The 23507-nt window shown below is 41.3% G+C and overlaps 1 protein-coding gene and 1 long non-coding RNA gene across 6 annotated transcripts in view; one reads left to right on the forward strand and one right to left on the reverse strand.

Moving 5' to 3' along the window:
• LOC149314057 (uncharacterized) overlaps positions 1-23507 on the forward strand; it is a 49038-nt gene that overhangs the window by 23761 nt on the left and 1770 nt on the right. The window lies entirely within an intron of this gene.
• The window catches only part of TTLL4 (tubulin tyrosine ligase like 4), a 38390-nt gene that overhangs the window by 8026 nt on the left and 6857 nt on the right, over positions 1-23507 (reverse strand). The window contains exons 1-13 of one of the 5 annotated variants that reach the window (XM_089520420.1): positions 21573-21632; positions 19837-21305; positions 17458-17579; positions 15645-15708; positions 14472-14596; positions 12759-12869; positions 11465-11541; positions 10209-10403; positions 6627-6709; positions 6108-6236; positions 5440-5562; positions 1624-1722; positions 713-847 (exon numbers count right to left, since the gene is read on the reverse strand). In XM_089520420.1, coding sequence (XP_089376546.1) covers positions 713-847; positions 1624-1722; positions 5440-5562; positions 6108-6236; positions 6627-6709; positions 10209-10403; positions 11465-11541; positions 12759-12869; positions 14472-14596; positions 15645-15708; positions 17458-17579; positions 19837-21227 — 2654 coding nt within the window. In that variant the 5' untranslated portion in view covers positions 21228-21305; positions 21573-21632. Of the gene's footprint in view, positions 1-712; positions 848-1623; positions 1723-5439; positions 5563-6107; positions 6237-6626; positions 6710-10208; positions 10404-11464; positions 11542-12758; positions 12888-14471; positions 14597-15644; positions 15709-17457; positions 17580-19836; positions 21306-21572; positions 21633-23507 lie in introns of those variants that run through there. The other 4 variants (XM_089520419.1, XM_089520424.1, XM_089520423.1 and 1 more) reach the window with 4 other exon arrangements.

A 23507-nucleotide genomic window follows, 5' to 3' on the forward strand; every position in this document is an offset into this window, starting at 1 on the left:
TACCCCATATCCACTGGTTTCCCTTTCACTGATTTGATTAATATGTTCTCTCTAAGAATTTTTAGGTCCTCCAGCATGAGTCTATAGAGTCACGGTGGATGACATAGGGATTCCTAGAGAAGTGCTCTTTCAGAAAAAAAAATTATTATTTGCATTTTTTTCACTTTGCATTAGCCTTTTGCATTTTCCCAATTTTACCAGGGTGGGCTGTGCTCCTAAGCACTGTGAATATGGGGGGGGGGGGGGGGGGGGGGCTGCACAAAGACAGCCCTGCCTCCGTCTATCTGATACCATTCGGCCTCAGAGGGTGAGAGTCAGGCCCAGCTCCATCAGTTCTAGCCCAGAGTAAGAAGGTGAGCCATCCCTCCTGTCCATTTGATACCATCCGGCCTCAGAGGGAGAGAGACAGGACCATTTTCATCAGGCCTAGCCCAGAGTAAGAAATAGAGCCCTCTCTCCAGCCCATCTGCCATGGTCTAGGCATCAGAGGGAGAGAAGAACTGCTGGACATATTCCCCTTCCCCACTACTATTACCTTCTCCTTTTGAGTCATGTCTTTTTTAGATTGTAAGCCTGAGGGCAGGGAACTGTCTAATTAACATTTGTACGTCACTCTGAAAGCCTCTGTGGCTGAAGAGCAGGGTATAAATACTCCAAATAAATAAATGGCCAGTAACAGCCTACATTGGATGAAGCACTGACCACAGCCTACCTGGGGGAGATATTGACTTCCAGGATCCATGGCTTAAGGTTCTCATCCAGCATGACATCAAATCCAAACAGTTCATGGCAGCAGTAAGGGCGTCTCACATACATCTTTACAAGATTGATTATATAGGGCTCTGACCTGTAAAATCAACAAGTGCTGAGTTATTCTCAAGCAGCAGAGCCAGACAGATAAAACTTCACAGCATGTGTTCTTATGCACCACCTTACTTAGCAATAATATTTACATTTCTATACTGCTTCATAGTGAACACAGTACTTTCTAAGCACTTTACAATCTGTAAACCAATTGCCCCCAACAAGCTGGGTATTCATTTTACCAACCTATGAAAGAATGGAAGACTGAATCAACCTTGGATCCCTGGGATTGAATTCACAAAGTTGCAGTTGCAGTACCAGCATTTAACCACTGCGCCACCAAGGGCACATGCCTCCTTATTTAGGTATGTGGCAAAAGGGAGTCACAGAAGCAAAGCTTCAGCAACAGCTTCTCCACAGGAGGCAGTATAACACCCCCTCCTGCTTTAAGTTACTAAGATCTGGATAAGGTAGAGTGGATCAAGATTATATTTACCTGAGTGAGAACTGGAGAGGGCTCCTGTACCATTAAAGATTGTAGAGAAGAGGAAATTCAATAGGTGCTGCTTGTCATGGAACCAGGTAACAAGCAACACTTTCTAAAATTCCCTTTTACAATATGACATCCCTAGTCAAAATATATATTTTAGAACAAACCAACAAAGAACTCAGAAACAAAGTAAGAGAATCTGATTCCAGAAGTAGCAATGAACAAGTACTAAGTAAGTACTTCCTTAAAGGGCAGCAAGGTTTGTTGTATTTTCAGCTAACCAATAAGAAAGCCAGTTCAAGAAGAGAGACCATGATTCTAAGACTCACGCAATGATAGTTTTGACAACAATGTCTTTTATTTTCTCCCAGATGGCCTCACTGTCAACACCTTTTTGGCTCAAATAGTTCCAGAGTGCCTTCAGTGCCCTGTGGAGAAAGAACAAAAGATATGTGTGGCTTCCATCCAAATGATCCTTGCCTTTCTTTGGAACTAAAAATATACTTTATCTCTTTCTTATTGAAAGAGAATGACTCAAAATTAATTCCATTTTTAGGCTTTCTTCCTATACCAAAATTTTCACAATAAATATTCCACACTTGAAATCAGACATATAACCAATGTTAGTAACTAAGTCATTTTTTAAAAATAGCAACCCCTGGGTGTGGTGGGTACCTATTGTAATTTTTATTTTAAATATTTAAATGAGATTTTTGGTAGATTAAACCAAATCATAAAGCATGCAATAGTAGCTGGGAAAGACCCAAAATCTTTCTTAAATTAAAGAAAGGACCCTCCTTGGGACATAACCATACTAATTTTGTTACTAAATTTAATATAGTCAACTGTCCAGGGTGGTGAGTGGTTTGAGCCTTAGACTATGATTATGGCGACCAGGGTTTGAATCCTGGCTTGGCCATGTAAAACCCACTGAGTGACCCTTGGTTATTCACACTCTCTCAGCATCAGAGAATGGCAATAGCACACCCCCTCTGAGAAAAACTTGCCAAGAAAACTGCATGACCCTTGGCAAGTCACTCTCTCAGCATCAGAGAATGGCCATAGCAAACTCCCTCTGAAAAAAAACTTGCCAAGAAAACTATGACAGGGTCACCTTAGGGTTACTGTAAGTCAGAAAATGACTTGAAGATACACAACAATAACAAAAACTGGCCATTACATTGACAAAATGAGTAAATTGACATTTCAGCTACATCAGTGAGGATTTCTAAAGTCTTTGAACGTGCTGTTTACTTTTGCTGTCTTGAGTTTCTTTCCACTAATTCTACTATGGATCCTTTTCAGTCCAGCTTCCATCCATTGCATTCTACAGAAACAGCTCTTACGAAGATTGGGGGTGATCTCCTGTTGGCCAAGTCAAAAGGGCTTTACTCTATTTTTGTGCTTTTTAACTTTCCACTGCTTTCAGTACTGTTGATCATACTGTTTTGGTGGATCTACTCCAGGACCTGGGATTAGCTGATTCAGTTCTCAACTGATTTTATACCTCTCGGATAAATCTTTTGCTGTGGTCACTGGAGGCCAGGTTTCGACTCCTGTTTCCTTATCTGTTGGAGTCGTGCAGGGCTCCGTTTTGGGTCCATCGTTATTTTCTCTCTATATCCTCCCCCTAGAAAATCTTATTGGCTGTAACGGATTTCAGTATCATTTATATGCCAATGACAGCCAATTGAACATTTCAACTCCAGAACTTTCTTCAGACGTTGAACAGTGAGTTTCATCGTATCTCTCGGCGTTTTCTACTTGGATGTTTCATCGACATTTGAAACTTAATATGGCCAAAACTGAGTTATTTGTTTTTCCACCTCAGCCAACTTTGCAGTATTCATTTTCAGTTACAGTCAATGGTATCAGCATCCAACCTGTGAAGAAGCATACAGTCTTGGTGTAATTTTTTGTTCTTCTCCGTCGTTCATTCCTCAGATCCAGATTACAGCCAAATCGTGTTGATTTTTTCTTTATAATCTAGCTAAAATCAGACCTTTTCTTTTAGTATCCACTGTTAAGATATTGGTTCACACGTTGATTGTTTCTCGCCTGGACAATAGTTTGTAACCTTCTGTTGACAGGGCTTCCTCTTTCCCATCTTGGCCCCTGACTTCTGTGCAACATTCTGCTGCCAGGGTTATCTTTTCAGCCAGCCGTTATGATCACATCACTCCTCTGTTTTCATCTCTTCACTGGCTCCCGATTCCTTTTAGAATTTGTTATAAACTTCTTCTGTTAACCTTTAAGGCCCTGCATGGTTTGGCTCTCACTTATTTGTCAGCACTTGTTTCTCCCTATCATCCTGCTCGTGCTCTGCAATCCAAGCACTCGGGGCTGTTGATTCAACCAAGGGTCTCCTCCTTCCCTGCTCGGATGCACCCCTTCTCACATGTTGCTCCTTACTTTTGGAATCTCCTTTCCATACACCTTTGGACTACCACCTCTTTAGCCAGCTTTAAGTCCGAATTAAAGACAATTTTGTTTAGGGAAGCTTTCCAACTTACAACCTGATTTCTAATGGCTAATAATGTGTATTAATGTGTACTGTTTTACAGTTTATTGTTTTAGAGTTATTTTAACAATATGATGCTAATTTTATAATTTTTGCTTTTAACCTTAGACTGTACACCATTGGCAGGCTTTTATCTGTATGTTGCTTCCTCACTATGTAAAGTGCCATGTAAAACTTATGGCACTATATAAATAAACTGTAATAATAATAATAATAATAATAATAATTTCTGAAAGGGCAGAATTTAGCAGATAGTATAATAAATTTGATTAAAAATATACCTTAAATTTAAAACAGAAAAAGACTTCGGGAGGTTTATTTTTGTTTGCTGAAAAAGCATTTGATAACATAAAATAGATCTTTTATCTTTAAAATACCTTCAAAAACTTTCACATCCATTTTAAATGTACACAATAGGTTCAAATAATTTGTTTACAATCTACAAAAGGCTGAAAATGCATTTCAGCCCCATTTATAGCCCTGTGTTGATACACGATGTTTGCTGATTCCTAATTTAAAGCTTCACTTCTTCCTGCTGTCATGATTTCTGCACCACCACATGACATTTCACCCAGTTTGGTGTGAAGGCAGGAAGAAGAGTTGTGTGTTCCCCAGCAAGGATGAATAAGGGACAAGTACAAAGGTGGCGCTGCTTTGGGATGATGTAAGGGAAACAGAAGCTGGCTGACTTGGGGGAGATATTTCTTGTCGTTGCTGCTTGTAGCTGCACCAAAGGAAGCAAAGAATATTTTAGCCTGCATTAATAGAAACACAGATTCAAAGTCAAGGGAAGTAATAGTTCCACTCTATTCTATACTTGTCAAGCCTCCCTGGAGTACTGTCCTCAGTTCTGGGTCTCTCATTTTAAGGACATAAACAAATTGGGGCAGGTTCAGAAAAGGGCAATAAGGATTATAAAAGATATGGAGAACAAAACATATGAGGAAAGGTTGAAGAAGCTGGGCATGTTCAGCTTGCTGAAAAGAATGAGGGATGACATGACTGCACTCTTTAAATGTCACAGAGATGAGGGTGCAGATTTGTTCTCTGCTGCCTCATAAGGCAGGACCAGGTCTAATAGTATTAAGTTACTGGAAGGTAGACTTTAATTGAGCATTAGAAGGAACTGCTTGACAGCAACAGTTGTTCAACAATGGAACTAATTATCTAGAAAGGTAGTGGGGTCTCTTTCTTTGGACATCTTCCAAAAAAAAGAATGGACAGCTACCTGCTGGGGATGCTCCCGCTGCTGTTCTTTCTTTCAGCAGGAGGTTGGAGTCAATGGCCTATGGAGCCCCTTTGATTCTGTGTCAGAACCAAGCCTTCTCTTGCAATATTTTGCAAGGATCCAGAGGTCTGTTCTCAAGTCCACTCAATCATTGCTGAATGATGCACCAAATATATGTAAAGCCCATTAATTCAATGAGCCTACTTTAGTTGAGACTAACAGCAGGACTCAGGCCACAGTATTTAGGAATTTTGTATTTTGCATTCTACATTTAAAATACTTTGTTTAAAAAACATAGTAGGAATATATCTGGCACCTCTCAACTACAGAAGTGAGGCAACACCTACTAGCTAAATGAACTGGAACATGAGAAAAAACCTTGTGGCCAGTACTCACCACTTGTGACCTTGGCAAGCAGTTTCATCTGCATTGGATTTATATTCAATATTCTTCTTGTTGATACTGTAATTAGTCAAGTGCATATACTTGTTGCTGAGGCTTTTCATGGAGGAGGAATATCTATGGTGGTGGAACAATAAAGCACTGGTGAAATACCATTAGACATTGAAATGAATGGAAGTAGAGAAATGAATCTTTGCAGTATTGTAAGATATAGACACAACCATCTTTAAGGAAATTCAACCTACTCCAGCTTATGAAGTCTAACTGAGTACACACATGTGTCCATGTGAGGAAGAAGGAAGTCTGGTATAACTCTTCAAAGAGATGTTGCTATGACTTGAGCTATTGAACCAAATTTAAGTAAAGTTTTAATGCTTTGATTTAACTAATCAATGGCAATAAAACAATGTCAAGAGATACTACACATATCCAGCTCCACAGTGAAAGCAAATAATTCTCAACATCCACCTCATAAACCAGCAAATGGGAACAGACTATTGTACCACTGCTACCTGCACCAAACAACATAGATGATTTTCCATTTTAAAGAAAACATGTTAATTTACAATTCACAAATGTATTTTGAAACTTAATTGGTTATTTAACTCTTATCCTGGTTAATATCCATTCCCTTTTAAGCAACTAATTCCTGGGGAACCTACTTGCAACTGGCAAAACGAACAAGTCCATCTTTGAACAAGTAGACACGGAGTGGATCATAACATGTGACGTAAACGTAAATCCTTAAGTCGAACTTACTTCCACCAATAAGGTAGGGTTTGTGTAGGTACCTGAAAGATTAAAAGAGGCATGTGAACCATAGCAAGCTCACTATAAAAGAGATTTAGTCCAAAAACAACAGAAAGGCTTCATAAACATAGCTTTTGTCCTGTAGCATTTGGGAGACTTCTGATGAAATTCCTACTCTTTCAATAAATCACCATTCCACATCACAAAGATCCTTCAATACAGTTGCAAGCCCATAATTGTCTTACTATTCAGTGAAAAATATGGCAAAAGAAATGAGCTTCCTAGAACAGTTTCAGTTTTACCAAGGCAAAAAGCATAATCATTAGACCCATATTACCTCCTTGATCCCTCCAGCAGTGTATCCAGCTATTTTGTTTGCAAGATGAGGGAAGTTCAGGTCATAACTTACTTTAGAGGAAAAGCTTGCTCACCTCTGCACCAGTAGCGGCCTGCGCTTTGGCAGCTGGGTCCACTTATGAATGACCTGGATTCCAATGCCTCTAGCTGATGCTGGCTGAAGAAAAAGGGAGAAAGATGCACATGATATCATTCAAAGCCACATGTTCTAAATACAGCCTGGGAATCTGTCCCTGGTCATGAAAGTATTTTTTGCATTATTGGCAATAAAACAAAATTCCCCAAGACATCTCACAAACATCGACACTATTTTGAATTCAAGTTCAATAAGATTCTCAACCATAATCAGCATGGCAGAAAAACAACTTCTAAAATGGTTGAATGAACTGGCTTTACGAATAAAGGCTGTGCACATACATAGAATCATAGAATCGTACAGTTGGAAGAGACCACTAGGGCCATCCAGTCAAACACCCTGCCATGCAGGAAATCTCAATCAAAGCATACCCGACAGATGGCCATCAAGCCTCTGTTTAAAGACCTCCAGGGAAGGAGACTCCACTACATTCCACTGTCAAACAGCCCTTCCCTCCTAATGTTGAGGTGGAATCTCTTTTCCTATAGCTTGCATCCATTGCTCCGGGTCTTGTTCTCTAGAGCAGCAGAAAACAAGCTAGCTCCCTCCTCAATATGACATCCCTTCAAATATTTAAACAGGGCTATCATATCACCTCTTAACCTTGTCTTCTCCAGGCTAAACATCCCCAGCTCCTTAAGTCATTCCTCATAGGGCATGGTTTCCAGGCCCTTCACCATTTTAGTCACCCTCCTTTGAACATGCTCCAGTTTTTCAACATCCTTTTAAAATTGTGGTGCCCAGAACTGGACACAATATTCCAGGTGGGGCCTGACCAAAGCAGAATAGAGTGGCACTATTACTTCCCTTGATCTAGACACTATACTTTTATTAATGCAACCTAAAACTGTATTGGCCTTTTTAGCTGTTGCATCGCACTGTTCATTCATGTTCAACTTGTGGCCTACTTGGACTCCTAGATCCCTTTCACATGTAGTTTCATTCAGCCAGGTGTCCGCCATCCTATATCTGTGCATTTCATTTTTCCACCCTTAATGCAGTACCTTACATTTCTCCATGTTGAATTTCATTTTGTTAGCTTTGGTCTATTCAGGTCATTTTGAATTTTTTAAATTAAGTTTTACATAACATATAAAAACACAAAATAGATTACAAAGAGAGAGAAAAAAACAACATATAGAAGTTACAAATATAGAAATCCTTAAAAATAATAAAAGACAGAATCTTGATTATAAGGTTAAGAATGATTTACAAAATAAATTTGTATTTCAAAAGTATTCAACTTAGTTACTAACCTACAATCAAGAAAAGTTTTCCTTCCTGTTACTCCAATTAATCCGTTTCCAACGTCAAATTTGATATTATTTTGTCATTTTAAGCAAACCCTTCATATTATAACAACAGTCAAACTAATAATGGCAGGGTACAGACCACCAGAAAGAGGCGGCTGGGAGCCACCTCTCTTTTCCGTGTAGCCGTGCCGGAGCAACCAAATTGCGTGGCATGGCTACGCAGAAAATAAAGGAGCGCTGAAAAGTGGCTCCTTTTAGCGCTGCCACAAACTGCTGGCAGTGACCTAAGCATGTTGCTGCTGTGTGGGTCCATCTGGACAGCACGCAGCAGTGACAGCACCGCGCAGCGATGACATCCTGGTGACGTGCTAGGGTTGGAAACAGCACCCCGAGGCAACCCTAGCACGTCGCCAGGATGTGCTAAAGGGCTCGTCTGGACCGGGCCAATAATAAAAAAGATATATTCAATCTTCAGCAATTGCAATAATTGCTAGCCTTGCTATTTCACTGTTAAATCTTATAAATAGTTTAATTTTGTACAGTTTAAATAAAGAAAAGACAATGTATCCAATATATGGATAAAATGTATATAACTCAGGATTTTTTCTGCGAAACTTTTTTTTAAGCCACAGATGTTTTTAATCCTTTAAAAAAATCGTTGTCCGGTGACCCCATTTTTTTCCTAGATAATCTAACACTTTTTGCCATATATCCAAGAAATCATCTGATTTTTCATCTTAGTTTTCTTGTTAATTTATCTAACTCAAGTACTTCATACAATTTTAAAATCCAATCTTCAAAGGATGATCTGACCATGACCACAGGGTTGTTGAAATACCGCCTAAAATCAGATCATCCTCTATCCACCTGACATGAAAAGCCAGATCCAGGCTATGTCCTGCCTCATGTATTGAACCAGTAATATGCTGAGACAGCCCCATGGTTTCCATGGTAACCATGGAGTCCTGAGCTGGCCCCATCAAGAAAGTCTTGGCATGTATGAAATCATCCAGAACCACAGCCTTTGATTTTTCCAACCACCAAGACCGCCACTGCCAACTCAGGAAAGGAGACTGATGGGCCTTTTTAGTGTATCTAAAAACCTGCTTGGTTGAAATTACTGTATATACTCAACCATAAGTCGATCTCATGTATAAGTTGAGGGCAGGTCTGGGGGCCAAAATTATGGATTTTGATATGACCCGTGGATAAGTCGAGGGTAAAACTTAGGGACATGTAACAAAAGATCCAAAGGATGAAGCAAAGAAAAACAATGCCAATGAACCTACAAAATCCCAGCAGGCATAACTATTTGTACTCACACTAAAGGCTGGATGGATGAGAGAGTAAAAGGGGGCCAATGCTTCCAGGACAAATTATACTCTTGCCTTTCACCAGAGAATGGTGTGTGTGTGTGTGTGTGTGTGTGTGTGTGTGTGTGTGTGTATGAGTTAAAGTACAGTACTTACATTGACCCATGGATAAACCGATTCAGGTTTTTGTGGACAATTATTTGACTAAAATTTCTAGACGTATACATGAATATATACAGCAGGGGTAGGCAACCTACAACCCGCGGGCCGGATGCGGCCCGGCAAGGCCTTGGGACCGGCCCCAGCCTGGTCCTGCCGCCAATTGCCGCCGGAGCCTTTGGCCTCTTGCATGAGGGCATGGGGCCTTTGGCCTATCAGGAGGAGGTGGGCAAGGGGGAGCAAGCGGCGGGCAAGGGGGGCAATTGTCTATAGAAGCCTCAGAAACATGCATTTATATTAACATTTTTTAAAAATCAGCAAATTTTTTCACGTGTCCCCCACTTTTTTAAAAAAAGTGTCCTCCATTTGAAAATTTTGTCCTACATTTTAAATAATTTTTTAAAAATTATTTAATTATTTATTTTTTGGCTTCGGCCCCCCAGTTGTCTGAGGGACAGCAACCCGGCCTCCGGCTCAAAAAGGTTGCCTACCCCTGATATACAGTATGTCGAACAGTACAGATTGGCACCTGCTAGTCTCAAAAATATGCTCACTCTTCACAACTCTAGTTATCCCATCTCTGCCTCCCATCCTCCTCTACTCAATTCATGCATTTAAGTACATAACCTTCAATCAAAACACTTCATGGTGAAACAACTTAGGTAATATATAGGACAAAAAATCTATACAATTGCTACATAGGAAAGAGGTCCTTGCACTGCTGGAGTAAGGTACAGAATAGAAATAAATCACAGCAGATATCTGAAAGAGCAAAAACATTAACTGTGCTCTCACCGGTTTCACAATCCATTTCTGGCGACTCCCACAATCTTCCCAAGCCTTTCTGAGCAGCTTGATATCTTGTGGGAGGATGAAAGACTGGGGCAGAAAGTTGAATTCCTTCTTTCCATAGCGCAGCTGCATTTTGGAAATGTTTCTCCACAGACGATCCTTCCGACCAATTTGGAATGAACCAGGAAAATGGTTCAACTGCAGGCAGGAAAGAAGTTAGTCAAAAACAGAGCAATGACAGTTACACTGTTTCCTGCCAGTACAACTTAGGTGTCTCTGATGTTACACAAGTCATATTATAATTTGTGTCTGTATTTAGTATATTGTTATGGTGATGCTGTTTTGTAAGTATGGTGGGGAGAATACATGTGTGATGGGGTAGAATGCTAGTTGGAGCATATCTGCATGAGACAGTTCTTGGTTGAGAGTGGGAAGTGCCTTTAGGAATGATGGGGTGAGAGTGTGGATGAGAGTGTCAGAACTGAGGTTTGAAAACCAAGAGGAGGAAGATCTGAGTTCTGAAGGGAAACAAAGAGTGACGGGGGGGGGGGGGGGGGGGGGAGATAATGTGTTAAGACTAGTCAGTAGTGCATTAATATAAGAGAAAAACTGAAAATGTAAGGATTTCTTTAAGCTAGAAAGAATGAAACATCATACAATGTCTTACATTGTATGTAATCACACCTACAATCTGGTCACTATGCCCGTGTTATAAACAGTTCTACAGCCTAAGAGTATCAAAGAACTACATTATACAGAGACCTAATGAAATGTGTCCAGTAGGGATCCTGGTGGTAAAAATGAAATGAAATCACAGAGCTGGAAGAGACCTCAAGGGCTAGCCTAGGGAATGTGTGAGGGTTTGAAATGGAATGGCCACAGAGGTTTGCAGTGGGATTAACATAGTAGGATGATCACAATTCCTCCCTCTAAATTCAGATATCCCTATGGGAACTTAAATTGACCATACTACCGCCCCTTGCCCAAAAAGAACCCCAGCTGGTACTCCAAACAGATAATTCATATGAAGTAAGCATGCCAAGGTGTCTTAGAAGCCTAGGTGTCTTCCTTTAGTAGTAGAGCCACCAAGAGCAGAATATGAAGGGAGAGAAGGAGGAAAACAATGCAGCAAAAAACAGGGAAGATCAGATACATGCAGTACAAAGATTGCAAAACTGGAGAGCTGCATCTCATCATTTCTTGCCATGTTACATGAGGTTCTTCAGTATGTTCTTGTGCAGCCTGATCACATCTCATACCTTCTGGTGTTCTTTGATAACTCTGAACCCAGGAGATTTCATATGATGGCCCCAGCAGCCTAGCCAGTCATTGTTTCCTGTGGGCAACAGGGCAATTCAGGACAATCTGAACATTATGTTGGACATATTTTGTTCTTCTATGCTCAAGAAGCAGAGTGGTGTAGTGGTCTGACTGTTGAACTACGGCTCTGGAGACCAGGGTTCAAATCCCTACTTGGCCATGGTAAACCACTAGGTGGCCTTGGGCAAGTCACATTCTCTCAGCCTCAAAGGAAGGCAAAGGCAAACTTCCTCTGAACAAATCTTGTCAAGAAAACCTCATGATAGGTTCGCCTTAGGGTTGCCATAAGCTGGGAATGACTTGAAGGCACAGAACAACATCCCTCAAAAACTATAACAATTCCAAACACCTAAGAATTTCACCTGAATATTTTTTCCAATTTCATAATGCCAATCATTTAACTGTAATTTCTCTTATAATATCTTCCAATAAAATTTGTTGTGAACAATGCACAAGAATAAGATTGTAATATCAGCACCACAACTTATTATGTGAAGCCCTTTTCAGTTAAGAATGAACAGTCAGAAATCTCAAAATATAGTTCCCATTCATTTTTCAAGATCCCCCCATTTCCCATCTCTCTTCTAACTAGAGAAAGAAAGACTATTTATCAAATAACTGATAAGAAAGAAACAGTCCAATCCATGTTCCTATACACAGATCACATCTGATCACCAGGTGTATAGCAGGTTTGACAAAAGTTGCAAAAATGTATGTGCAGCAGGATAGCATTTTCCAGCCTCTGTAAGCAAAGGCCATGCTGCAGGTAGCATGGTTTTCCAGAAAACATTAGCAGAATGTAGGTACAGTACTAGGGAGAGCTGCCCAAGGAAATATAACCAGAAGATTTGTCCAAGATTTGGAGGGAAGCAGTGGAATAGCCACAATCAGAGCTGTTTTACAGCCTCATGCAGAGTCCTCCATGCGAGAGAGGTAATTGGGATAACCAGCTTTTGGGGGTCTGCTGCAGAACCTGGAAAAGCTACTTTTTAGGATTACTACAGTCTCCAGCAAGCATGGCCACAGGGAGATTCTAGGTAAACCAAAAACTAACTTTTCAAGCTCTGGTTTTCCATCTCACTGCTACTGAAACCCAGATCTTCAAAACGGAAAAACCAATGTCTAAACAACCAGCACTTCCCCAAGTCAAAGCTGTGGACTCTTGCACAGTGGGATGTACTTAAGGCAGGAGACATGTAACCCCAAACCACTCCCACATTGAAGAGGACTCACTCCTGCTGACTTTGAAGTGGGACCGGGCGATAGTTTGCTTCACAATGTTGGGAGTCACCGTACTCATCTTCCATCGCAGCAGCTTCCTCTGCTCCCAAGGGAGCTTCTCCACTAGGAAAGAAGCAAACCCTAAGGGTAGAGGAAAATCCAACCCATAGAACACCCATTCTGAAATATCAATTTATCATGAAGTATAGGAGCTTCAAAGAGACAGACTTCTACACCACTGATCTTATAAGAAGGGAGAAAACCTTCACAGAAGCTCCATCACTTTCATACACCAGAGTATATACCTGTGAAAGAAGCCTCTTCCCTCCTGAGGAAAATGAAACACCTAAAGGGGCACATGTGGAAAGTTTCTAGAAGGATCAATATCCTGAGGCAGAATAAGCTTATCTTCTCAGGCACCAGTAATGGGTGTGCTGAATACACTCTGGCAGAGGATCCCTGGTGATTTCAGTGAGGAGGGTGCCTCCTCCCCTACATGCTGTATCATGCCCTCCTGATTTGGCAAGAGTTGTTACTCTGTTCTGACTGTGTGAAATCTCTACATGCTTTCCTGAGGAATAGATGCTGGGTTGTGGAAGACAGAAGATAGATATAGTGTAGAAACAGTGGGAAGCCCAGGAAGTTATGCTGCCGTAGCAAGAAGCATCCAGACTCTATCTGCATGCAGATGCCAAGTGTTCAAGACAAGTTGTAAGCCTTCTAGGCCAAGGGGTCCTGTGGCCCCAGTATGGTGACATTCAGGCCAAAACAGAACAAACAAGACAAATGGCTGTGTCTCTGCTGTAAGGGAATCTGTTGGCCTACATCAGGGTTTGGGCACCTTCAGTGGGCCTGGGGCCAATTTTCTGCCCCAGTGGCTCCAAGGGCCACATGGAATGTAAAAAAAAAACAATCAAACAAACAAAACGCAGGCTTGTTTAACATCAAGCAATATAGGGAACATGGACCACTGCAACTTATTTAAAATGTGAGCTGCCTCTCATAGAGGCTTCTAGGAGAAGCAATTCACTCCTTTCTATTGCCAGACAAAGAGTTTTCCAAACTTTGGTCCTCCAGATGTTTTGGACTTCAGCTCCCAGAATTCCTGACAGTTGGTCAAGCTGGCTGGAGCTTATGGGAATTGAAATCCAAAACACCTGGAGGATCAAAGTTTGGGTCTAGAGGGATGAAAAGCCACAAAAACAGCCTTGGATCCAGGGTTCTATTTAGCTCATCTCTGGCCTACTCTCTCCACCATACAGCATGGCAAGAGAGACTAGAACTCGGAAATGTGTTGTTGTTGTTTTTGCATTACAACTCAGAATTCCCCAACTTTTTTTTTAAAAAAAAACCTGTAGAATAAAAAAAAAATCTTTCCAATCCCTGGAGAGAAACATGGCTCCATCTATTGTAATATTAAGATTGAAAACCAAGGTGAATGTCTGTGAAATATTACCAGCCCTGTTTCAGTCATTTCAGTTCCCAATTCTTCACTAGCAATATCAAGACGATATAGCTCTACACTTATATTGTATAGATTTACCTGCCTCTTATCTTCATCAGGACATATTCATTGCTGAGATGGGGAGAAAAAGAACCCTCTCCACCATTTTACAATGACATTACTATACAACCCCACTGTCAACTGCCCAATCTATCACGTCCTGTTATCATAGTTCTTCTGAACCCTGCCAGCTCCCTGCAATTAATTCAAATCTACCTTACCTCTCTCATCCCGGGTACCAAAATATAGGGTGGGAGACACATTGGGGAATAGGCTGCTTATGAGAGCTGGCTTGAGAATTCTCTCTTGGCCTTCAAGTGGAGGCACCAATCCTTCAACACAATTCCTAGGAAAAGAAACAGAGTTGCACATCTATCTGGCTTTACAAGAGGAAAGAAGCCAAAAAGAAAGCTCAGCAGAACTGGAAAAGCAAACAATGCAATATTTTTCCAGAGAGATCTGTTTCCATTATATACCATGCAGTTTAACTCATGGGGCCCTTATTAACATGGTCTGGGAAAGTAGTGCTCATTTCAACAGAGAAGCTTTGGCCCAGAAAAACAGGAGCAAACAAGTGCTGCTCTCCAAGCTGTTTTTCACCAATTGCTTAGCCCTCTTTCTCTTTGCAGAAATTGATTAAGCAAGGGGGGAAATTGGGGTTGAGAATAATAGTCACCATTACTTATTTCTTGGCTGAAAAATGGGTTTTCTAACACTTGGAAACCAGTCAGAAAGGATAACACAGTGGCAAGGATTTTATGCATCCCAAAGTATTTCAGGAAATTATTCTATGCAGGAAAGCACATGAATTATTTTGTTGACAACTGTGGGGGGAGGGGTTGCACCTTCAGTGGGCCCAGGGTCAATTTTCTACTCTAGGGCCCTCCAAGGGCCACATAGAATGTCAAAACAAACAAACAAAACTGGGGCTTGTTTAATATCAAACAATGTAGGGAACATGGAACACTGAAACCTATTTAAAATGGCTATTTATATGCAGCCATGTGTAGTTTTTTGTGCACGGTTGTTGTTTTTTGGATTGAAAACAGGAATCCTCCTCAAAAAGAGACATATAGCTTTGCTGTACAAGACGACTGTTGTCTGTGCAAGATTTTTGTTGTGCAAAATTGCAAGGTTTTCCCATAGAAAATAGCAATTTTGCAAAACAAACACATGTGCCTGCCTGAAAACAGTGTTTTTTGCACAAACTCCCACAGTTCTTATGCAAAAAAACCCTTAAAACTCATAATTATTTATGCAGAGTAATTTCCTAAAACATTTCAAGATGTGCAAATGTATGCAGATTATTTTTCCCCTCTGCAGTGGGGAGAAACTCCATAAATTATTAATCTTTATTTGCCAGAAGGCAAACTCAGTTCATTTCTGAAACTAACCTGGATATAATAGCCACAGAACCATTAGGAGATAGTCCAGATGATGAGGAGCCATCAGATTCACCTGAAGAGAAAGGCAAAAATAGTTTAAAGTTGAAAACCCTTCCAACACCCCATCAACACACGAGGAAATTTAGTCTCCCGTTCTTTTTGTGTGCTTTATGAAATAATTACTAAGGGGAAAAACAGATCACCCCAAAAGGACGGAACCACATGCCACGGCCCCAATCTGCCCAGGAGTCAGCCCAAATAGGAGCAGAACAGATCCACTCTTACTTGGACCAGTAAAAAGTCACATTAGGTGGCCCTGCTGCTACCCAGGGTGGCTTCAAGCCGTTCCAGGGACATGCGGCATCAAAACGTCAGGCCACTAGAGCATCCTGAAGCTGCCCACATCTCTGCCCATGGCTGAGTGACTTCTAGGCATCTTGGGGACATGCAGTGTCAAAATGCCGTATCCCCAAACCACCCAGAAGCCAGCTTTCCAGGCCAATTTGTTCCGGCCCTAAGACTTCTTATGGGATGGGGCATCCTAGTTTAGATGATCTCTCTAGCACCTGAAAAATGTTTATTCATGATTTTTTCTCATGTGGTTGGGAGAGCATTTAAACGACCAAAACACCTCCTCTGACCTCTTCTGTGGAGGATGTTTCAGTGAACCCTTATTCAAAGGGAGAATTGATCCAACAATGTTTCAGAATGAAGCAATAATACACACTGTCCAAAAAGGCAGCAAGACTGTAACAATAGCATACGTCAGTAGATTAAATCCCTCCACAAAGTATTTAAGAACATTTCTACTAACAACAAAAAGGTACAGTCCTATGGCTCAAGATTACAGGGGCTAGAGTGCCTGATGAAAGCCCTATGACAGATAAGCCAGAGGATCAGCTACACCAGAGTGGAATCATTACTTTGTGTTTTTCTCTCACTTCTCTGCCATATCTGAACACTAATAGAATACAATAACCATTTTATTGACATAAATGAAAATAATTTACCAAGTCCTGGAACAGAACAAGCGGCAAAATGTAAATAAAGATCCAACTCTTCTTCTCTTAATCTGAAATTGACTACATATTGCACCAAAGAAATATTTATCAGTGCAAATGCAATGTATGGGCTGATGCTATCCAAGAGGGGAGTTATTCTATTCAAGCGAAAAGTAACTACGCCAGTAATCCATCTCTATTATTACATTCACTCTCATGTGAGGTTATATTATGGATTGATAAGCAATGTCTTCATAAGTGTTTGCTACTTTTACAGACATTTCATTCCAAAAGAGGAATTTGATTCAGTTCCCAGTTATTCAACTGTTGCAAATGCAGTAGCATATCTAGGGACCACACAAACAACCCCATCACTGCTTCCAAAACTGGAAAAAATGTAAGAACTCCACCAGTGCACTGTTTTCCTCTACACTGGGACCTTATTATCTGCTGGGGTTTGGCTCCAGGACCCCCTGTGGATAACAAAATCTGTGGATGCTCAAGTCACATTAAATATAATGACAGAGCAAAATGGTGTTCTTTATATAAAATAGACAATCAAGGTTTGCTATTCGGAATTTATACTTTTTTGGAATATTTTCAAGCCATGGATGCTTGAATCTGTGGATAAAAAATCCATGGATAAGGAAGGCTGACTGTACTAATATTATGATAAAATTCATGGTACAGTCAGAACCATTTTGTATTTTTATTATTTTAAAGATTTTTTAAAATACAACAAGTATATTTGTATTGTCTAATCCAGTGTATAAAAATCCTGTCTGGGAGTTTGTGTGTGCTGATACTTAAATACCACAGACCTTCCCCATCCTCTTCTTCCCCTTCCTCATCCTGACTGCAGGCATCTTCTAAGCCATCAGGGAGTTCTTCCTCCACATCTTCGACCTCCGCTTGATCTAGCAAGGGTAAACTGACTGCAGCTCTGCAACACATAAGGTTATAGCTACAAAGCAGCTAAATAGCTGATATATACCCCTTTCACTCTTATTAGGGACACAGACAAATATGCATCTACAACAGGGATGGACAACCTTTGTTCTTCCAGATGTTTTGGTCTAGAATGCTCATCAGCCCACCTAACATGGTACTATGGTAAACACAGCATGGTAAATGGTAAGAGACTGGGAATTCTCATACAAAATACTTGCAGGATCAATTGTTCCCTTGCCCATACTTTCTCCAACACACTGGGACACAGCAATCCCAGACAAGAGCAAACAAAGCTATCTTTTTCACAGCTGGAATTAGTAAGAACTACAACATTAAGCACATTACACTTTATTCCAATATATGGTCAGCTCCCCATCCATCTTATTTTTCCCTACATACTAAGCACCAGAACATATATGTTGTACATGCTTTCAGTTGCATGGAAGCAGTTTATTCATATGACAGCAGCAGCCAGACATTTGGACAAGGTAGCCAGTTAATAACATCAACTGATTTTGTGTAAAGGTGATGGAAAGGATGAAAGTAGGAGAAAAGGAAGAAACATCACAGTGTTAATGCCACTTTTGGCAATAACCTCTCACACTTCTTGAGGAGGACAGGGAGGATAATAATTAACAAGCCAGCTAATACATTTCCTGAACTTTCATTCACTTCCGGGCTCCCTGGCTTGTTTTTCTGGAATATCTGCAATAATGTCTCAAACATTAAACCAGACAATAAATCAAAATTGCTATTGTGGATTTGAGAAGTGTTTTAGAAACAGTGGTAAAGCTGTAGAACTAATCAAAGGATGCCAGGTACTGATTGGTGTGTGTTCAGGGGTGTGCTATGCTTTTATCTTTAACTATGTTTTAATGTGATTTTAAACAGTTTTAATTTATTGTTTTAATACAATTATTTATTTAATATTTTTAAACTTTTGTATCGAATACATTTTAGCTATTCTTTGTTTTAATTTCTTGTAAGCCACCTTGGATCCTTAAATAAAATTGGGCATTGGACTATGAAGGACAAAATTCAAATCCCCACTCGGCCATGGAAACCCACTGGGCACATTACACTCTCTCAGCTTCAGAGAAGGCAAAGGCAAAAACCCCTCTAAACAAATTTTGCAAAGAAAACCCTGTGACATCACTAGGCTTGACGTCACCCGGTGTGGTAACTCATAATGCCACCCCCATTGGCCTTGCAATTCCCATATATTGGCAACAGTTGTGACATAAACAACTAGCATAATTTAAATTATACTATTAAATTAAAACATCATATGCACAGCCTAAATATATTTACACATACATTGTTTCATGTGGTTAAAGTGAAAATTTATTAAGATGTGGTTTTTAGAAGAAATTTTATAGGAATACAATTTTTATAAGAATACATTTTTTAAAAAAAATATTTTTTTTAAAAAATTAAAAATTAAAATTTATTTTTAAAAACCTGGGACCTCTCCTTTCTCTTCCCACTGAGACTCGCCCCACTGACACCATCTCTTCAGCATTTTAAAGGGATGCAGGCAAATGCTACAACACATTTCTGCCAAAAGGCAGATGTCTGAGGAGCAGTGATGTCTCCACCCCTTAAGGCAGGGGTAGGCAACCTGCGGCCCGCGGGCCGGATGCGGCCCGGCGAGGCCTTGGGACCGGCCCCAGCCCGGTTCTGCCGCCGATTGGCGCCGGGGCCTTTGGCGTCTCGCGCGAGGGGCATGGTGGGGCAATTGTCTATAGAAGCCTCAGAAACATGCATTTATCTTAACATTTTTTAAAGAATCAGCAAATTTTTTCACGTGTCCTCCATTTTTTCTTTAAAAAGTGCCCTCCATTTGAAAATTTTGTCCTACATTTGTCCCAGCTTATTTATTTATTTAATTTTTTAAAAATTGTTTAATTATTTATTTTTTGGCTTCGGCCCCCCAGTTGTCTGAGGGACAGCAACCCGGCCCCCGGCTCAAAAGGGTTGCCTACCCCTGTCTTAAGGTGTCACCTGGTGCATACATACACAGCCAGGGTTGCCCTAGTAATAAAGCCTCCACAGGCCAAATACAACCTGAAAGCATACAACATAAACAACAAGAAAGAGATATTTGGTAATATGAGCTCCTGTATGGGAGCATGAAATTGTTTCTGTATCTTTCAGCTCTTACTACCTTAGCACCCAAAGCCTTTACCAACGCATACTGAAGGGAAAACATGACTGCAAGACAAAAAAGATGTTTCTGTCATACTTACTCGGTATCTTTTACAGCAGTTGGTTGCCCCCATTTTGTATCTGTGCCTAACTGAAGAGAGGAAATTTTTGTCTCAACCTCAGAGACAGTAGTCCGTGGGGACAGCTCTGCTTTTACCACCTGTTCTCCAGTGTTCACAGAGGCAGGGATGGCAGAGTGGTTTGAGGTACTGTGGTTGGAAGATTCCAGATTTGAGGCTAGGAAACGAGCATCAATACGTTTAGTGCAGACATCAGAAACGTCTGTGCCTGTAAGGCTTTGATGGCGGCTGCCAAATTCCAGATTCAGGGAAGTGGCAGTTGGTACTTCCTTTGGGGTGATCTGTGCTACAATGTGTGGTTTCCATCTATTAAAGAGGCTGGAATGGAAGTTTGTATTCATAAGACAGGAGCTGTCAATGCGGTGACCAAATTCATTGTAGGTACTAACCTTCCGAATACCACCTGCCGTCAGCTTCCTCATGGCTTCTGTCAATCGCACATCTTGTTCTTTCAGGTTCTGTGACCTATTCTCACCATCCTCAAGCCGCCAATAGGGTCGTTCTGCTTTGAGAACCATGCCATTGTGAACAGATGAGCGAGGAGATTTGGCATTGGTCGGCTCAAGAGTTAAGCCACTGCCTTTCCCAAGTTTCCTTTCAATATTCATTGCAGAGCCATCCCCATTTCCCCCAGAATGTGTCCAGGAGAATCCTGGAGCTCTTGACAAGCCTTTCGGCTTCTTATTTTCTGGTGGCAGTGGTTGATGATACTGCTGCAAAGGCACTTTTGCACTAGTTGGCCTCAGGAAAGAATTATTGTTTAGCACTGGTCTGTATGCACTGGCGTTTGGCTTCCCTGAGCTTAGGGGTAACGCTTTTGACACTGGACTGGAACGCTCACCAACAGCACTTGGCATAAGGAATGGCTCCATTGTTGAGGATGACATGGCGTTATTGAGGACAGAACGATAGGCAGGGGGTGAGGCGCGAAGAGGTTTCCTCTCCAAAGTACCAGGCTGCAAGCAGATGGTCTCAAGCCTCCGGTAAGGCTTGTGTCTGAAGTAAGAGCGCCTATAGAGCAAAGTGCTTCCAAGGAAGTTTGGGAGAGGGTGGGGCTGAGGTGGAGGTGGGTTCAGAAACACTGCCTCACTACATAATGACTCTGGGTACAAAAGGCGGGGACACTGGGAAGAGATCCCTGAGTGGACCAAGTGGTGATCCTGAAAAGTGTTCACATGATTCCGTTCCAGATGCCAGATGGGCTTCACTTGCTGCTTTGCAGGGTACCAGACCTTACTGTTGTGAAGCTTTGTTGTGAGTGGTGGCACTGCCAGCCCGAGTGGGATGCCCACCTGGAATTGATTTCCCCTCTTGAATCCTAGGCTATAGGCATCTGGCCCTGCTGAGGCCATGTACAGCCATCCCACACTTTCAATGAGAAGAGCCGGTGAACAAGAGTCAGTCAGAGCAGCATCTTTACCATGACCAGCCTGGGAAAAAAAATGAAATAGATATATAAACTTTGTGAGGTCCAGAAGCAAGACAGCACTTTTACCTCCACTGCTACAATGACTGAAGAATGAAACGACCATGGGAAAAAGGCTCCATTTCTAGGAGGCAGATTACTCCACAAAAGACTGCTGTTACATTCCAGTGACTGCTGTCACAGGGACAGGACTAGACTTAACACCAGCCTCATGTTCATTACATCGAGTTCCAGCCTTGGGACTCTAACACAATGAGTACCCTTTGATTACCTAGCCAGGCAGAAACTCCTCCCTAGAGCTGTTGTGATGGAACTCTGGAGTAACAGTCTGAAGAGTTGTGATATTTGGGTCACATATGAAGGCACTGCACTCAATCATTTCTTGCTTTTTTTCTTCCAACCCAGTTTCTTTGTTAAGCCTCAGCAGCCAAATGTAAAAAGAGCATGCATGAAAATTTGAAGAAATAAGACAGACATTCCCAGAGAATCACAAAATGTGTTGTGTTAAAAAGTCTAGTGGGAATGGTTTTAGAAAGTTTAAGACTATATGCCAACAGATAAATTGACACAGCTTCTGAGTAAGAATACTTCTTATAAATTCAGACAAGACTGGGATCCATTTATAAAATATCTGACTAAATAGTGAGGTCCAGCATTTACAATAGAACTGAATTGAAGTAAATTAAAATATCCCTCGTACAACGTGCCAGCAGAGGTAGCAGGAGACTAAGCCAAGCATAGTCCAATAATCAGTTTAACAGTTACTATCTCCAGTTTTTCCAGCAAGGTAATTAACAGGGATTAGCAAGGAGACTTCCCTCAGTATGCTCAATGCCCTTTTCACCTTTCAGTATGCTAGAGTCCTAATCAGTCAATCTGTCTAAAGAGATGCTAGCAGACAAAAAGGTTTAAAGAGAAAGAGTCACAGGATAAATACAAAACATGTGAAAGGAAACAAAGTGCCATACGGAATGAGCAGAGAGGAGTCTTCCCATCTACTTCACTGAAGAGCAATTGTTATTCATGGTCGGGGGGGGGGGGGGAATGATCCAGAATACCTTGAGCAGGAGTGATCTACACCTTCAAAAATATCCAGTGTCCCAGAAAGACAGCTCATGCCAAAGCAAACAGTTCAGGAGATAAGCCTTTGAGGTGATGGGGCAATGCTGACCTCATATGGCTAACAGCCCACAGAATTGGCAGTTCTGTTGGCATTCCACTGTACTACAGTCCAAAGGCAGCTGGAGTGGACATAGCCTTCCAGACAGTTTGAAACAGATCTACATCAGATACTTTGCCCCTAATTTTTTTTTGGGGGGGGGGGACTCAAAACATTTTTCCCATTATGGCTGGACACTCTTTTGAGTTTACAGAAGTTGATTTTGGCCCAGAAGATACCCTTCAGAAGTGTTACCCTAGGCTTCCATTTCCAGCATAAAGCATCTAAGAGCTTAGGTTATAGAGAAGGGTGACCTTTGGTCTGACAACAAGCTTCCATGAAACCCTAAAGCAAACTGCCTCTGTGCCAAGAGAACTGTCAACAAACAGGAACATTCTAGAACAGGACTTTATCTACAATTCTGGCAACAAGCTGCAGTGTGTTGCACATCTCCTGTCCTCCTCCTGGCAAGCTATCAGAAACATCAACAGTACACACTACCCTGCAGGACTATCCCAGAAGGCTGCCTGGCTCTCCTATTCCAAACCTGCTGGAGTTTATCAGACAAAGGATGTCTTACCTGAGAATTGACAGATGAACAGCAATGCTGTTATCAGTTGCCAAAGGACTGAGTCACCATTACTTATCCATCCTCCCTATTCTGGTTTGACAATACAACTAGGCTTGTGTGTTGCAGTTCAGAAGGCAGCACTTGATACAGCTGCATGTATTGGATTACCTAGTCTACACCCAACAACAAATTCCAATCTGCAGTGACATCCAACACTTACACGCAGATTAGGACAAAAACAAAGGGACAATGCTGAGCTACCAGCACCTGGAAAGATAGAGTTTCCTCTTGTAAACAGGTTGCTTGCTAACTGCCAGATACTGTTCCTCATGCAGGTTCTGAGAGAAAACTGATACCCAAGTTCTTTTCACAGGCCAAAAACCAAAAAGAGCAAAGCAATTATAGAACAAGAAGATTCTTCACACTCCATCCTTCCCTCTCTATAGGCCTCCTCTAGTGGGGCTCATCCAACCTTG

The sequence above is a fragment of the Sceloporus occidentalis genome, unplaced genomic scaffold (assembly GCF_023333645.1).
Source record: "Sceloporus occidentalis isolate IW3139 unplaced genomic scaffold, rSceOcc1.0.p SCAF_4, whole genome shotgun sequence".
NCBI classification, from domain to species: domain Eukaryota; kingdom Metazoa; phylum Chordata; class Lepidosauria; order Squamata; family Phrynosomatidae; genus Sceloporus; species Sceloporus occidentalis.